The sequence below is a fragment of the Abramis brama genome, assembly GCF_963993115.1.
Source record: "Abramis brama genome assembly, chromosome: 13".
In the NCBI taxonomy this organism is placed as follows: domain Eukaryota; kingdom Metazoa; phylum Chordata; class Actinopteri; order Cypriniformes; family Leuciscidae; genus Abramis; species Abramis brama.
The window spans coordinates 2,574,549-2,591,457 of record NC_139975.1 but is presented as its reverse complement, the minus strand read 5'-3'; the positions used below and the strand labels follow the sequence as shown (position 1 = coordinate 2,591,457).

The 16,909-nt window shown below is 38.1% G+C and overlaps 2 protein-coding genes across 4 annotated transcripts in view; one reads left to right on the top strand and one right to left on the bottom strand.

Annotated features, from left to right (window-relative positions):
- Positions 1–7,351, top strand: part of LOC311094864 (NLR family CARD domain-containing protein 3-like) — a 25,352-nt gene extending 18,001 nt beyond the window's left edge. Inside the window, exons 11-13 of the mRNA XM_084133048.1 lie at positions 2,989–3,162; positions 4,812–4,982; positions 6,353–7,351. Coding sequence (XP_083989174.1) covers positions 2,989–3,162; positions 4,812–4,982; positions 6,353–6,368 — 361 coding nt within the window. The 3' untranslated portion in view covers positions 6,369–7,351. The remainder of the gene's footprint in view (positions 1–2,988; positions 3,163–4,811; positions 4,983–6,352) is intronic.
- LOC311094876 (uncharacterized protein) lies at positions 1,457–16,909 on the bottom strand. Of its 3 annotated transcripts, none has more exons than XR_014608733.1 (4): positions 14,928–16,737; positions 11,398–11,499; positions 8,510–11,314; positions 1,457–2,141 (listed from the first exon to the last, which is right to left on the bottom strand). XR_014608733.1 is itself a non-coding variant. In XM_084133071.1 (4 exons), the coding sequence occupies exons 1-4, from the start codon at positions 16,791–16,793 to the stop codon at positions 11,241–11,243; spliced, it is 561 nt and encodes a 186-aa protein (XP_083989197.1). In that variant the 5' UTR covers positions 16,794–16,909; the 3' UTR covers positions 10,788–11,240. The 3 variants fall into 3 exon arrangements, 1 of the variants encoding a protein (XP_083989197.1); XR_014608734.1 differs by having other exon boundaries at positions 9,262–11,314; positions 14,928–16,332; XM_084133071.1 differs by lacking the exon at positions 1,457–2,141 and adding an exon at positions 16,748–16,909 and having other exon boundaries at positions 10,788–11,314; positions 14,928–15,266.

The following is a 16,909-nucleotide window of genomic DNA, read 5'->3' as shown; positions in this document are numbered from 1 at the left end:
TAGCAACCACCCAGAATACCCTAGCGAACGCCTAGCAACACCATAACAACCACCCAGAACACCTTAGCAACCGCCCAGCAACCACCCAGAACACCCTAGTAATGCCCTAGTAACCACCTGAACAACATGAATAAGCCATATCTCAGCACCAGAAAATCGTACAGACATGTTTGTTGGCTCATATGCAATCATGTCAATCTTGCCACTGCAAGCACCACTCACATTTTCTTCAGAAAATGTACAATCTATTCTAGATTATATGAAACATTATTATTATAATGTAAAGAGCTACATTATAATAATAATGTCTAGACGTGATTGATGCAAATTTGACGCTCTACTCGCATTTGGTGTGAACGCAGCATTATAGATTAGCTTGATTCGCAAATAATGAAACATTTGGATTCGTGCCGAATGAGAAATGTAGGCTTTTTCACTTTAAATGAATTTGTTTGGCATCTTATTTAGTTTTATTTAAATAAAAAAACCTGTTTCTCGCCTTGAATATATATCCATAGAAGCTGGCATGGCATTAAAATAATAAAAGAAAAGATAGATAGATATTATTATTAGTAGTAGTAGTAGTAGTAGTAGTAGTAGTATAGCCCAAATATTGTTATTATTATTATAAACTACTAGGCTACAAAAAAAAGTAAAACAAAATAACGTTATTAATCTGTATTTTTTCTAATCAAACTGGTTTCGGAATGTTACAACAGAACAGAACAGTTCTGGGAACAGAAACGTTAACATAGGCGACTGATTCTGCTCTGAGTTTCATGAGGGAATGACAATAGTCCGGGGTGGAGTGCCCTCTGGTGGTAATGACGGGCACTCTCACTGGTGATCGTGACATGCTCTGAGTGAACCGGTGGATTTTTTTTATTTATTTTTTAATCCCTGGCAAAAAATATAATACAGATTGTACTTTTAAGTGGCCAATGAACGAACAATATTAAAATATCAGTATTATTTGGCAGAGGTTTCTGCTACTTAAACTGCATAAAATAAATTAGTGAGTGATTTATAATAAAGAGCATAACATGTCTGAACAGGTCATGTCTGTGGCAAAGACAGACATTAAAATGTAATGTAATTTTATGTTAGACTTACATAAGTCACATTTTCGTCATTGTGTCCTTGCAAAAGATCTTTTATAGGTTATTTAAATGTCAAAGAAATGCATTAAATTCTCAGTGTAAATAATTCCACCATGTGGAAACTAGGGTTGCTAAAATGGGACTGGATATTTGCACATATAAGTTCACTAAAAAGCTATTATAACACTCTTTTATGCTACAAACGCCCATGACATGCATGTAAAAACCATTGATAACTGAATCATTAATATTTTATTTCTATTTGAGCTGTTAACATAAACAACATAGTCTACTTAATGTGTTTCTCACACGTTTATGAGCTTGGTCGCTCGCTGTCAATACGCACCAGAGAGAGGTTAACACATCTTTGCATTTTATTGGCTTCAGGACACATTATAATGTATAACGTGAGAAAGAAACAGCATTGCCCCCTACTGGTAATGTACGTCATGTGCCAGAGAACTTCACTACAGGCCGAATCGCTGAATCCCTTTCCCTGTGATTCGCATTCTTAATGGCCACATCTGTACAACTACTGATTTAAAAAATGTATTAATAAATGTTGAAATGAACATCAACTAAGATTAATAAATGTTGTAGAAGAATCTTTCATGGTTCGTTCATGTTAACTAATGTAGTTAACTAAAGTGTAACAAATGAAACCTTATTGTAGTGTTGACTAATAATCCATCTCTGTAAGTCCATGTAATGCACTCTTGGCAACACGTGCTGACATCAGCTGGGGATTGGCCACGCTGGAAACCAGTCCTGGATGGCAATAGACTGATCCGGTGGCTGGCTTGATGGTTGGCGTGACGAGAAGATTCTCAGGCTGGACGGGCGGGATGTGAACTGACTCAGGCTCAGGGGGTACTGTGAGCTTGCAGGGTTCTTCATCAGCCAAGCCCACAGTAAATGCCGAACTGCTCAAGAAAAGAGCCAGGTCGATATACCCTTCTAGGGTCCAGTCGGTATAGTCATCTGGCATCATTTGAGCGATGTCCTCGCTCAATGTCCATAGCTTTCGATAGGCTGGCCATCCTGAAACATTGAAGAAAGCACTCTTATTAGAACTCCATTACTTGCAGCTGCTGGATCCATATTTTGGTGAGTCCTTCTGTTACGATGCGGCTGAGACAAGAATGAAGCAGGATCCAAATGCAGCTTTGTTTATTAAATAGACTCCAGACTTTACAAACTCAGATTAGGGAACAGAACAACCAACATCAGCGTTAAATAAAACCAAGAACTCACAATGACTGAACTAAAACACAGGGCTTAAATACAAGGGCAAACAAGCTAAACAAGATAACAAGGGGGCGTGGTTAATCTGAAAGACCTGGGGAGACTTATAGACATAATAGGGAACTGCTGAACATGAAAAGACAGGGCAACACAGACTGACATCACAACAACGACACTCATAGATAATGACACATTTCATCCTCTGTTGGAACAAAAGTGGCTAACTTCTGTCAACCTCGTCTATAAGCAAGGACAAAACTAAAGCAATTTAATTTGAATCAATATTTATTCTGAAACAAATCTATTAAAATCGTGATCCAAAAAATTACGATAGTTTGGTGAGTCGATTTTTTTTTCTTCCAGTCCTAACACATACAAGTTCCTTAAAATGTTTACAAATACATTAATTACACAAACACACACACACACATTGGGTTTCCATGTTTTATGGTGATTTTCCATAGAAATAATGATTTTTATACTGTACAAACTGTAATCAATCCCCTAATCCTAACTGATGTAATTTAACAGCTTGAACTAATGAATATTTGTATTTATTTAATATTGACAGCATTATGTTATTTTTTAAGTGGTCATGTTTATCTCTGGATATAGGCTTAATGTGTGTCATTGTTCTCTACAGGCTGGAGGATTGTGGTGTGACAGATGAAGGTTGTGTTGCTCTGGCTTCAGCTCTGAGATCAAATCCATCACACCTGAAAGAACTGATTCTGTCTGATAATAAACTAGGAGACTCAGGAGTGCAGCTGTTCTCTGCTGGACTGAAGAATCCTCACTGTAAACTGGAGACACTGTGGTAAGATCATCTCTACCATAAAGACTCGGGAGTGAATAAGGATTAATATGTACAGTAGATAGTGTATACAATATATCTTTGGCGTAAGCTCCATCCGGTGGTTCAGCGACAGATTCCTGCTTGATCCGTCAGATCCGACATTTTGAAAAATGTCGGTAACCAAACAGTTGATGGACCCCATTGACTTCCATAGTATTTTAAGTCAATGGAGTCCATCAACTGTTTGGTTACTGACATTTTTCAAAATATCTTCTTTTGTGTTCAGCAGAAAAAGGAAATTCATACAGGTTTGAAACAACTTGAGGGTAGGGCTGGGCGATATGGCCAAAAAAAAATCACGATAATTTTTTTTATATCAGTCAATATCGATAATTATCACAATAAAAGTAAAATCTTTATTTCTTTCAAGTTTAAAGGCAGATTTTTGCTCCTAAGTGAAAGTTGTAGAAACCAGAGCATTAACTGTGGTTTTAAACTACTCTTTATTGTCAGAACATATCATGACAAACACTTGCCAAACAGGAGAACATTTCACAAATCTGAGGTAGAACATTCAAACATTTGTCATTTTTCCTTAACAAAATAAATATCTTTATTGGATAATTTCTTAGTTTCTGCATGTGCTAATTTTTATTTGGTAAAATATAATATTCTGACTGTGAGCTTTATTAAAATTAACCATTGGTCATCCAGTATCATGCATTTAGATCATGACAACCACAGATGAAACCAGGCATACCCTGTAGCACCTCACTATCATGGCAAAATGTAACTTTATGGTTTCTATGGTATTTGTATGAAAAACAGTAGCCTAAATACATTATTAAATACTGTGATTATATTCCATTAGTCATTTAATACATTGTCTACATTAATAATATAATACAATTCAATATGTATATCCCACATTTCATGGTGCAGTTAATATTACTAGGCTAACGTTACAGTAAATCCATGGTAAATGATGGGAATTTGTAGACGGAAAAGCCTTCTGACTGTATCGTTGCGCACAGTGTTTCTCCTGTTTGTCAGCGCTGTTTCATCTGCCTTTAAACTGGTTTAAATCACTGAGACATTTGTGTTCTTCGCTGAACTCAAGCGCTTCTCACTGGATCTTGTGACGAGAGCGATCAGAGTAAACGCGTCTGCTCTAGTGAGCTCGCGCTGCCGTTTGGACTTTGACCCGAGTGGATAAATGGTTTGTGTGGCGCGCGGTTCAAATGAGTTTAGTTCCGCTTTTGGCGCATAAACATTATCGAACATTTATCGAACTCTTGATATCGTTTTATCGAGAAAAATAATATCGCGATAATTATTGTTATCGTTTTATCGTCCAGCCCTACTTGAGGGTGAGTAAATGATGACAGAATTTTCATTTTTGGGTGAACTATCCCTTTAAGCACATTCACACTCACACACACGCGTTGGGTTTCCATGTTTTATGGGGATTTTCCATAGAATTAATGATTTTTATACTGTACAAACTCTATAATCAATCCCCTAATCCTAACTGATGTATTTTCACAATGTGAACTAATTGAGTATTTGTATTTATTTAATATTGACAGCATTATGTTGTTATTTTATTTGTTTTAAGTGTCATGTTTATCTCTGGATATAGGCTTAATGTGTGTCATTGTTCTCTACAGGTTGAGTTATTGTGGTGTGACAGATGAAGGTTGTGTTGCTCTGGCTTCAGCTCTGAGATCAAACCCCTCACACCTGAGAACACTGCATCTGTCTGGGAATAAACTAGGAGACTCAGTGAAGCTGTTAGAGGATCTGAAGGATGATCCACATTATAAACTGGAGACACTAGTGTAAGAATAGTTTTTAACGATTTTCATCATATTTTCTTTTACAGTTCAAATGGCTGATTTACTCACTAGAAATATAAGTAAATTGTACCAGGTTCAGTAACACCACGTGTGTGTGTGTGTGTGTGAGAGTGAATATTTTGTCTGAGATCATCAGATAATGAGTCTTAAATTCAGCTTCAGTTTCTGTAGGTCTCTGAACTTTAAACTGTTTAATATGAGTTTAATTCTGCTCAATGGGGGGGGGGGGGGTCTCTCTGTAGGCGAGGGCTGTGAGCTGGTGCCTGCTTGCGTCACGCAGCACCACAACATCCAAAAGGAACATTCCACTGCAGTAGCCACCGTTCAACCTGGAGAGGGCAGCACTCAAAGGCTTTTACACCATATATTGTAGAATTAAAACACTTTATACCCAAATGTCAACAAATTTACTTGAATCAATGAACAGCATTATTAAAGCCCCAGTCTTACAGATCATTAACTAAAAAAGTTGTTTAGGGTTTAGTTACCCTTTAAAACTGTAGTTTTAAAATAGTAATGTTCAAAGTATTATTACCTGCGATTTTAATTCCTGCGTAAATGCATTTATGCCGCATCAGAGAAGCAATTAACATTCTGTTGTTACGACCAGCTCGTTTGGAGCCGCAACATAAGAGGAATCAAACACCAACGTTCGATGAATGAAGAAAGTTTTATTTTCTTCAACAAATATAACAATAACCACTCATACCAACATAAGTCTAGGGAAAATAAAGAAACAAACAAAATAACTACAACAAAATATTAAAGCTACATGACATAAGGCAAGCATAAGAAAGAAAATCAAATAAGATTATAAGAGCCACTCCTGTGAGAAACTATCCCACAGAGAGTGCCTACCAAATGAAAACTCAGAACACTTAAATACTAGATTTCCTAATTAACAATTAACATGGGGGAGTGACTCAAAATTCCCACAGACTGCCACCATCAGGTAGGGAGTACACTCAGGGTCGTCACACTGTGTAAATGCACATTTTGTGGGGTTTTTTTTTTTTCCCGCTTTAGATTTGGTTTCTGTGCCGCTTTTTCTGTGTAAAGATGCCTTATGTGTGTGATAATCTGAGATTTGGGATGTTTGTTATTAACTGATATTAATTTTGTAGTGAGTGTAATGATGATTTCTGCTGGTTCTGTATCAGCTGTCTGTTGTGTGAAAGTGACCTTTCATGTGCTTTTGATTTTGTAAAGTGACTTTGAGCATCAGATAGAAGCTATATGATCATATTTAAGAATAAATTAATATAGATTATCTAGTTAGTTTTCTTATGAAAAGATGTGACAGACCTAATATCTCATACTGCATATGTGACTGTTTGTGTGTTTTATTTTAGGTACTGGAAGACATGATCTTCTGATGATCATCTGGTGGTGAATAAGGATCCACTACAGAGACTCACAGTCAACAGAATCAACAGAGACTGAAGATACAGTGACTTCACTGTTATAAATTAAGACTTATAAATTAAGTTTGTGTTCAAGGCCATCAATGGTCTGGCACCGGCCTACCTCGCTGAATTAGTAACGGTCTATCAACCAGCCAGAACTCTGCGCTCCTCTGAACACACCTCTCTGGTCATTCCCAAGTTCAAATATAAAAAGTTTGGACGCACTTCCAGCACACCTACGAAGCATCACCTCACAGTTGAAAACTATTCAGACAAGCTTTTAACACGTAGCTTCCGATTTGACTGCTATTTTTATGTACATTTATGTTTTTATATTGTTGTCTATTAATGTTTTTACTGGAAAGCGCCTTGTGCACCTTCTGGCTGTTGTTAGGTGCTCTACAAATAAAATTTGATTTAATTTGATTTGATTTGACTTCTTTAGAATCTCCTCTCGATGATTATGGTACTCTCAGCTATGTAAGTAACTTTATTTGTGTTTTGTTTTTTCATTTTCTCTTTAAAATTGACTATTTATATGGTCTAAATATTTGATACAGAGTGGTAAATCTATGGAATTAAATTTGGTGTGATGATGCACTATGTATATTTTGTTTATTCGAACTCAAAACCGTTTGGTCCTCTCATAATGTTATCGCTGCAGTTTGAATCTGGGGCATGGTTGCTTTTTTTTTTCTTTTGTGTGTGGTTTGTCTGTGTATGTGTGTATATGTGTAGTGTTTGCTCAATTTGTCCTGTTCATTTTGAGTGTCTTTTTGTTAGTTACTTTTCATGTTAACAAAAATTTAACTATTGGTAATATTTATAGGCCACCCTCTGCTCTGTCTGATTCTACGATGTGTATTCTGTCAACTATTAACCTTCTTGAGAAGCACAATGAATTGATTATTTTGGGTGACTTTAATAAAAACTGGTTGGACTGTTCCTCTGTTAATGATAGAAATTTATTTGGTAGTATAAATCTAAGTCCGTTAATTATTGAGCCTATCAGAGTTGACTATCGTTCTTCATCTTTGTTGGACTGGATTCTCGTTACTAATCCTGAAAGGATAATTAAATCGGGTGTATTGTCAGACTGTTTAAGACAAGTGATCACTCGATTATATATTGTGTTGGAAAATTCAAATGCCAAGTTCTCCACCTAAATACATTAGTCTGAGACGGTGTAAAAATATGAACGTTGATAATTTTATTCAAGACCTAGTTGATATAAATTGGGATAGGTTTCAGTTAATTCCATTTGCTGAGGATGCACTGATTTTTTTTCATTCTGAGGTTATGAATATAATAAATAAACATGCCCCTTTGAAAACTGTTAGAGTCAAAGGCAGACATTTACCTTGGATCAGTTCTAATCTTGTGTAGGGTATCAAGCTCAAATGAGGGGAATGTATAATTAATAATTCACAATTAATAATTAATCATACTGGTTATGAGTCATTATTACCTACACTTTTTAAATCGCCCAAAAAGGGAATATATATAGTCCATATATCTGTATCTATAGATAGATAGATAGATAGATAGATAGATAATTAACCACAATGAATTATAATCAATTATGAATACATAATATACAGATAGGCTATATCAATTTTCAGAATAACCTTTAACAGAATTAATTGCACCTTGAATAATCTGTCTGTCCACCAAACCGACCGTACGATCCTCTTATCAATTCTCAAGAAGAATTATTCTTCTTATCACTCTCAAGAAAGGCTATTCTTCTGGTTATGAAGAATAACTTTCTGTTCTATAAGATTACTAATTAAAGTAATTAACAATATCAAGCTTGTAGCTTAAGACCACACATTAAAGAGGCTTTGTTCGATGAGCAGCAGACAGAGACAATCAAGAGTATAATGGGGTTTTAATAAATGAAACTATAGCATACAACTACAGTACATTTAACAATGAATATATTTAATAACGAAAGTAAAGAAAGGAAGAAAGAGAGCAGATCACAGAAGTAGCAAATGTCACAACAGTTAACCTTTTGAGAGCCAGCAAAGAATCACATCACCTTAAAGCAGGGGCAAAGACTCTTAAACGCATTTAAATCTCGATGGAAATAATACTTGCATATGGTTCTTTGTGTTGCTGAGCGTCTATGTGAGTGTCTGTCCTCGTGTCCCTGTGGTTGAAGCAGTCTTTCGGTTCTTCCGGAGCGCGTGTCGTTCGCGGGAAGTTAGAAATCTTTACTTGATAGTAAGCTGCCGAAAAGTCAGGAAGAGTCCGTTTCACCCGGAGGATAGGACTGATCCAAAACGTAAATACTAAGCTTTGTCCAAAGACAAAACTAAGCACTAAGAAAAGACAAAAGCAAAAGAAGACTAAAAGCTAAGATGAGACGCTTTTAAGACGTAAGACAAAACGAAAAGCACAAGACCGAAAACAACACAAGAAAAAAAAGCACAGATGAGCCATGGTCATCGTCCTTTAAAGTAAAGACTGGGTCCACCTATTTCGAGTGATCTGACCAATAACATTCAGCAAACTTTGGCAGGAGAACGTTTCTTTGTTTCCTCCTGACAGCCTGATTTGCATGTTTTATGAGGATTTTAGCATTGGTAATTTCTACTCCAAAAGATGGTAAGCATAGTATAATACATTTTATCGTAACCTCCTATGATCTCATTCCCCTTGTAGCACACACAAGTGACGATACTCTGTCAACCAATCAACGTTCTGGAGTGAGTCTAGCTCCACCCTTTAGTACCGTACCGCTGTGCTAGGTACCCCAACAGAAGGGTACCGAAAAAGTGGTACAGTACAGTTCGGCATTTTGGTACCATTCACAACTTTTGACAGAGGAAACGGAAATAATTGCGTACCGTACTGGTCAGTGGAAACGAGCCATTAGTCTGATTCAGGGGGAATCAGAATGCCAAATCCTGACTGGCGAGTGGAGCTGGGGAGGGAGGAGGGTAATCAGCTCCTGAGAAACGCGAATCCTGCTGATAATACTGAAGGAACTTCAGTACTGACGCTACGCTTGATCTTCAGTAGATCCGCCGACACATGTGGTGGAGGATGGAAGGCCTGGAGAACAATAGACCGTGACACATGAGTCTAGGGTGGAGAAAGGCTTTAGCTCTCTCAGGAGCAAACTCCAAACAGTAATAGCCAGCAAAAAAGCCACCTTTAGAGTAATGAACTTACTGGTGTCTAGGGCTGTAATCTCCCAGTCGATTAGTCGATTACTTGGTCGATATGTTCTTGCTCGACCAAAATTTCGATTGGTCGATTTTTTGCTGCGTTCATTTCATTAGTTTTGCCGCGTTCATTTTATCAGGTTGAAAGCACTAATTGCTAATGGGGGTGTTTTCAGTGCACCCCTGTTTCACAGGTAACAGTCTGTCTTCAGAACACCCCCCTTGTTTTCACTTCTTTTGGATTAGCCCAACCCACTGTAGAAGAGAGACAGATTGAAGAAAGTAGGCTACTAGAAGGTTTGCTGTCGCTGAATGTTATTACTTGATCTGGTTTGTTTAATAAACATTCTTTTTTTATTAAGGTGGACGTGCCTTTTGTGTTTAAGAGTAAAAGCTTTAAGTTAATAGTCTACACACCGCGAAGCTGAGCTCCTATGTTCAGCCTCGCTCTGTGCGCGAGCTGCACAGCGCGGTTGAAATGATAGTGTCTGTCAGTTATTATAATACATATGACAAAAACAATTGTCTAAATTATGTTGCATATTCCTCAAAAGTTCTTGTGATGATATCACTAGTTGACAACATAGTACTATTTTCGGAAATCATAGGCTATGATATTGCGCAGGTGCACGTGATGCAGCGCTGTCAGAGCCGACAGACTCGTGTGTCACACTCATTTCAGTGCAAAATAATAAGGTCAAAAACAATTTAATATACTGCAAACAGCCTACTAGTTTTTTATGTTTATTTATAATTAATTTAATGTTTTTTTTTCCCTAACGTCATTTTTAGTCGAAAATTTCAGGACTTTAGTCGACCAAGATTTTCTTTGGTTGATTACAGCCCTACTGGTGTCTCGCCAATGGTCCCTCGCTTAACGGCGTGTGGAAGGCAGCTATGGCCGCCACGTAGACCTGAAGTGTGGACGGGGAAAGACCGGCAGAGAAACAGTCTTGAAGGAACTCCAGCACTGAAGCCATTGGGTAGTTAATGGGTTCAACTGACGTTCTCTGCACCATAAAGTAAATATTCTCCACTTTAAGGCATATAGGCTGCGTTTACACTTGGCATTAACATGTGATCACCGTGATCCGATCAAGTAGATCGGATCATAAGCCAATCAGGACACGGTGCGTTTACACCTGTCCACATCAAGTGGCTTTTGTATCTTGTATTCCCGAAAATAATAATAATAATAATAATAATCCAAATAATCCCAAATAATTTTATTTTCATTTAACTCAATACCAAGTTAATCTTAACAATATCAACAGAGATTCCATTTACAAATCTTAAAGAACGATGTTTTTAGCAATTTCATATGACAAAGATCTTGTGAAGAAAAATGCATGAATGCGGCTAAACATGTTAAAAGTCATCTAAAAAACTGCAAATGCAAGCAGAAGTTTAAAACCACAGAGAGCAAAACATCAGACACCGCAAACCTGAGATACAGATAAAGAAGAACAGTTTTCATCAGTTAAAACATACAAATGTAAAATAAGAAAAAATCAACTGCAACCCACCAACTAAAGTAAAATACCAAGAGCTGATATGTGAAATAAATGATGTGCAAAATAACTGCTGGATTGATGTGAAAGTCTTGTAGATTCTGGAGTGATTTCTCATAGATGTGACGAGATCTGCTGCTGAGATCTTCAATCTTCTGCTGTGTCTTCATGTCCTTCTCTAAATCTTCTCATTCGCACGTTTTGATCTTCCTGTTTCTTTCCTAAAAACATCAGATTCTCATCATATTCACACTCTTAATATTTGCATGTCAAATCCATAGTGATGATGATAAATGTGTCTGACCTGACGTGAGTCTCATGTAGATGTGAAAACCTCCTAACAGACCCAACAGAACCATCATCTGAAAACACCAGACCAGCACATGCACTACAGATGATGAACTCTCTGACCACAACACAGACATCAATCAATCAATCAATCAGTCAGTCAATCAGTCAGTCAGTCAATCAATCAATCAATCAATCAATGAACATATCAGTCAGCCTGTTAAGGAGTTAGTTCACCCAAAATCGGAGTTTTATAAAAACATAATTCCTGGCTCTTCACAGCTTTATAATGGCAGTGAATGGTACCTGAGTTTTTGAAGCCCAAAAAACCCTCCATCCATCATAACAGTGATCCATACGGCTGCAGGGGTTAATAAAGGCCTTCTGAAGCAAAGCCATTTTTATAAGAAAAATATCCATATTTATGACTTTATGCACTATAATCACTGGCTTCCATAGCCTCTAGTTCTGGTGGAAGAGTGACCTCTGACCTGATGAATTAGAAGTCAAGTCAAGTCACCTTTATTTATATAGCGCTTTTTACAATACAGATTGTATCAAAGCAGCTTCACAGTGATAACATGAAAATAAGTTTGTTTCTAGAAGAAAATTGCGTCATCGTCCACCTTATGTAAGGCAGATCAATAATATTGTTGAATAATAATGTCCTCAACTAAGCAAGCCAAAAGCCAAGGCAACAGTGGCAAGGAACCAAAACTCCATCAGTGACAGAATGGAGAAAAAAACCTTGGGAGAACCCAGGCTCAGTCGCTCAGTTCTCCTCTGGCCAACGAGCGAACAGTGTATGATTATGATCCAGGCAGCATCAGAGGTCAGAGGTCAGATTGGTCATGTCGATGAGGCTTTCACAGGGCTGATGAGGCTGGCACTTCAGCGATGGATAGGATGGGTCTAGTTTTAGAAGTCTAAAACAAGAATTCAATAGAAATGTGGGAGGAGCTTGAGTTTGTTGTTTGAACCGCGAGACCATCTACTCTCACCTGAGCTTTCGTTACTCCTACATCATCATTCGTCAGGTCAGAGGTCATGCACCAGGTTAGAGGTCACTCGTCGAGTCAGAGGTAATGCGCCAGGTTAGAGGTCACTCGTCGGGTCAGAGGTCATGCGCCAGGTTAGAGGTCACTTGTCGGGTCAGAGGTCATGTGCCAGGTTAGAGGTCACACGTCGTGTCAGAGGTCAGATGGTCGTGTCGATGAGGCCTTCACAGGGCTGATGAGGCTGGCACTTCAGGGATGTGTCATGGATGGGTCTAGTTTTAGAAGTCTAAAACACAAATTTTTAAAGAGAAATGTGGGAGGAGCTTGAGTTTGTTTGAACCGCAAGACCGTCTACTCTCACCTGAGCTTACGTTACTACTACATCGTCACTCATCAGGTCAGAGGTCATGCACCAGGTTAGAGGTCACTCGTCGGGTCAGAGGTCATGCGCCAGGTAAGAGGTCACGCGCCAGGTTAGAGGTCACTCGTCGGCTCAGAGGTCATGCGCCAGGTTAGAGGTCACTCGTCGGGTCAGAGGTTATGCTCCGGGTTAGAGGTCACTCGTCAGGTCAGAGGTCATGCACCAGGTTAGAGGTCACTCGTCGGGTCAGAGGTCATACGCCAGGTAAGAGGTCACGTGCCAGGTTAGAGGTCACTCGTCGGCTCAGAGGTCATGCGCCAGGTTAGAGGTCACTCGTCGGGTCAGAGGTTATGCTCCGGGTTAGAGGTCACTCGTTGGGTCAGAGGTCATGCGCCAGGTTAGAGGTCACTCGTCGGGTCAGAGGTCATGCGCCAGGTTAGAGGTCACTCGTCGGGTTAGAGGTCACTTGTCGGGTCAGAGGTCACTCTTCCGCAGCAACTAGAATCGCTTTTGTTTATAACGTTATAAATATGGATATTTTCTCAAAAAAATGCATGGCTTCGCTTCAGAAGGCCTTTATTAACCCCCTGAAACCATATGGATTATATTTATGATGGATAGATGCACTTTTTTGGGCTTCAAAATCTCAGGTAATGGACGTAGGCCAGTGAGAGCTGTGTGTGTAAATTCAAGAGGCATTCAAGAGACCTTGTTCAAGTCCCGCTCGGAGCGAGTTGAGTAGGACCGGTTAAACTAAAGTACCATTCAGTCCCATTATAAAGCTTGGAAAAGTCAGGATATTTTTTAATATAACTCTGATTGTGTTCGGATGAAAGACTAAAGACTTCAATATTTCACCACGGTTTATGATAAAATGAGGTTGCGGTGTCATTAATTGTTTACAGTGCTATGCATAAGTTTAGACACCCATGCTAAAGTTGACTAAAAAGAGGAATAAAAAATCATCTTTTGGAAATTGACCTTAATGCCTTAATTTAAAAAATTAGGAAAAATCCAACCTTTAAGGACACCAATTTTCTTTGTGAATGAATAATGTATCATAAATAAATAAATGTTTTTCCTTAAAATACAGGGTGCATAAGTCTGGACATCCTAATTAAAATAGCCCCACATCATCACATAGCCTAGAGATTGGCATGGTTTTATTTCAGTTAGCCTAATAGCTGGTTTGATTTGCATTGAGAGATGATCTTATGGAAAGTACTCCATGCCAATCTCTAGGTATGGTGAAGGCTATGTGATGATGTGGGGCTATTTTAATTCCAAAGGCCAAGGGAACTTTATCAGGATGCATAGTATCCTGGATCCATGAAGTAACTAGCCTTTAAAAATAAAAATCTGCCTGCCTCTATGGGAATTTAACATAGGGGTGTCCAAACTTATGCACCCTGTATTTTAAGGAAGAACATTTATTTATTTACGATACATTATTCATTCACAAAGAAAATTGGTGTCCTTAAAGGTTGGATTTTTCCTATTTTTTTAAATTAAGGCATTAAGTTCAATTTCCAAAAGATGATTTTTTATTCCTCTTTTTAGTCAACTTTAGCATGGGTGTCTAAACTTATGCATAGCACTGTATATTTTGAATAGAATATCATCAAGCATATGAATTCTCTCATGTCTGCTCCGGTTTATTTGTGTTCACATATAGCTTCACTGAACAGCATCCGTTAGGGCTTTTAGTCCAAAGGTGCACATATTTGGAGAAAAATGTATTTATCCTCACATGTTTACAAAATATTTCGTCATACAGAATGCCATTTTATTCATTATGAGATCTGAAGAGCTGAAAGAGCATTCACTCTGTCTGTTCTTTTCCATGTTTTGCAACAGTTATGACTCAAGGAGCTTTGATTGCATCTTGGCCTGTCAATCATCTTTTGTGCATAATTCCTGCCTTCTGCATGACCAGGTCCTGTGTAAACTTCCTAAACTTCCTATAAATTTCCTGTCTTTCCAGAATGACTTGTGAGCAGCAACCTTTTTATTTTCAGAATGTAATTTATGCCCCTGAAATAAGTTTAAGCTGAAGCACTAAAATGATTAATTATACTGGAGTATGTAGTGTGTTTACTGTGTGTTACAGGAATAAAAACCTTCACAGAGAATCGAGATCTTTGAGAACATGAGATTGTAATGAGTCTGATGAGAGAGTTACTGTACCTTCAACAATCACTTGAAGATCTGCTTTAAATATTTCTGAGCCTTGTAAGTCAAAGACTTGTAAACTGTAAATCCCTGAATCTGCTCTGATCACAGTGTTTATTATCAGAATCCCGTTATTGATTGACACTTCATCATGTCTGTTATTAAAGAGATCACATTCATCCTTATTTATACTGTTATTCTTTATTTTACAAAGTTGATCATCTTGTTTGTTGTAGTTTATATTGTGCATCTTCAGGTCATATTCTCTAGCGTTCGGCATCATCACACTGAGTTTGTCTCCGAGAGCAACGTAACAGGGACCTTCCTGATTAAACCAGCAGAACCGCTCCACACCTAAAGAACAAAACACACACACACACAAATACACACATACACACACACACGTAAGCCCGTGATTTCGGCCCAAAGTAGGCATCCGACCAGCGGGGAAGGTCTCTGCGTGTTACAGTCTTTCCACGTGGCAAAGTAGTTTTGATTAAATCAAATACATTTTCTCATATGTATTTTCTCGTTATTTCATCTGACTCCATAAATGAAAAAGGTTTTAATGATATCTGTACATCATTAAATGTGAGCGAATGTTTGACTATTCTTCTCTAACTCTTTAATGAAAACAATGTTAGAGTCCGTTAGAATAAAATCAAATGTTTACAATTTATTATGTCAGGTAGATGTATCATGCCAATTTCATAATCAGTTCAAAGATCAATACAATAACACTGAATGCTCTAATAAAGAGAAAAGATGCAAACCCAACATTAAAATACATGATGCTAAGAGTTTTGGTCACTCTTAGCATCATGGGCCAATTTTGAGTTACAAAAGGCCCCGAGCCTCCAGTTGCATTTCATTATATAGCTTTTCACATGGAAACATTTGCTAACAATGGTAATTTGCATTCAGTGTTTACACCCTTTGAGAACAGGAGGGTGTAACCCTCCCACCCTCCTTTGTGTGCCAGTTATCTCTAAACTCTTAAAAACCTTATTACCTTTTGTTTTATTTATTTGGAAATGAGACATTTGTACCAGTCGCTCTGAGACATTTCAAATGATACTAAACATGTATAATACTGTAAACCATATAGATTCTTGGGTGAGTTTTGGTGATCTCAGCATGAGGGAGAAGGAGTGGGGGATGAGGGGAAGAAATGTAGATTAGGATGATTCAGAGGTGAGACTTTCGTCTCGATAGTGCACAAGGTTCACTAGTTCAAAAGTTAATTTCCAGAAAGGTCCTTTGTCTTCTCGAGGAGTGGTCGTTCCTCAAACCAGTTCTTCCAGTTTCTCCAGCTTACACACACACGTTATCATAAACTAAAATATTACACAAACATTCGAGAGAGAGAGAGAGAGAGAGAGAGAGAGAGAGAGAGAGAGAGAGAGAGAGAGAGACAGGGAGAGAGTAGAGAGAGAGAGAGAGAGACAGAGAGAGAGAGAGAGAGAGAGAGAGAGAGAGAGAGAGAGAGAGAGAGAAAGCAGCAGAAAACTGAATTCATGTTTGATCTGTTTTAACTGAGAGCAACTTGCACTAAAATGTCTTAAATATGTCAGTGCCATTGTTCTGTCTGGAGATGCACACCAGTAATGTGTGTTTTTTTCTAAGGCACGTTTATAAAAGTGACTTAAATGCCCTATCTGAACTAAAGCCTAATCCTGGCTTAATCTAAACCCTGTCTGTGAAACCAGGCTTTAAACACTTAAAACAGACTCAATTACTAGATCCTGCAGTTTATGGAAAAACTCTTAAAGTAATATTAGTTTTTTCATGTCAGAGCTTCATCATCAGAGAGTTTGAGCTGAAAGTGGACTCACATGCAGCAGTTTTCAGCATCAGCATCAGTCCAAAGATGAGCATCATTTCTAGAGTCCAGAAGAGCCAGTAATCCAGCAGAAGAGAGAAGATGTTTCTTCAGCCACACGATCGCTAGAAGAGCCGCTGACACTCGTCTGTGCTCACCGTATATAAAGACTACT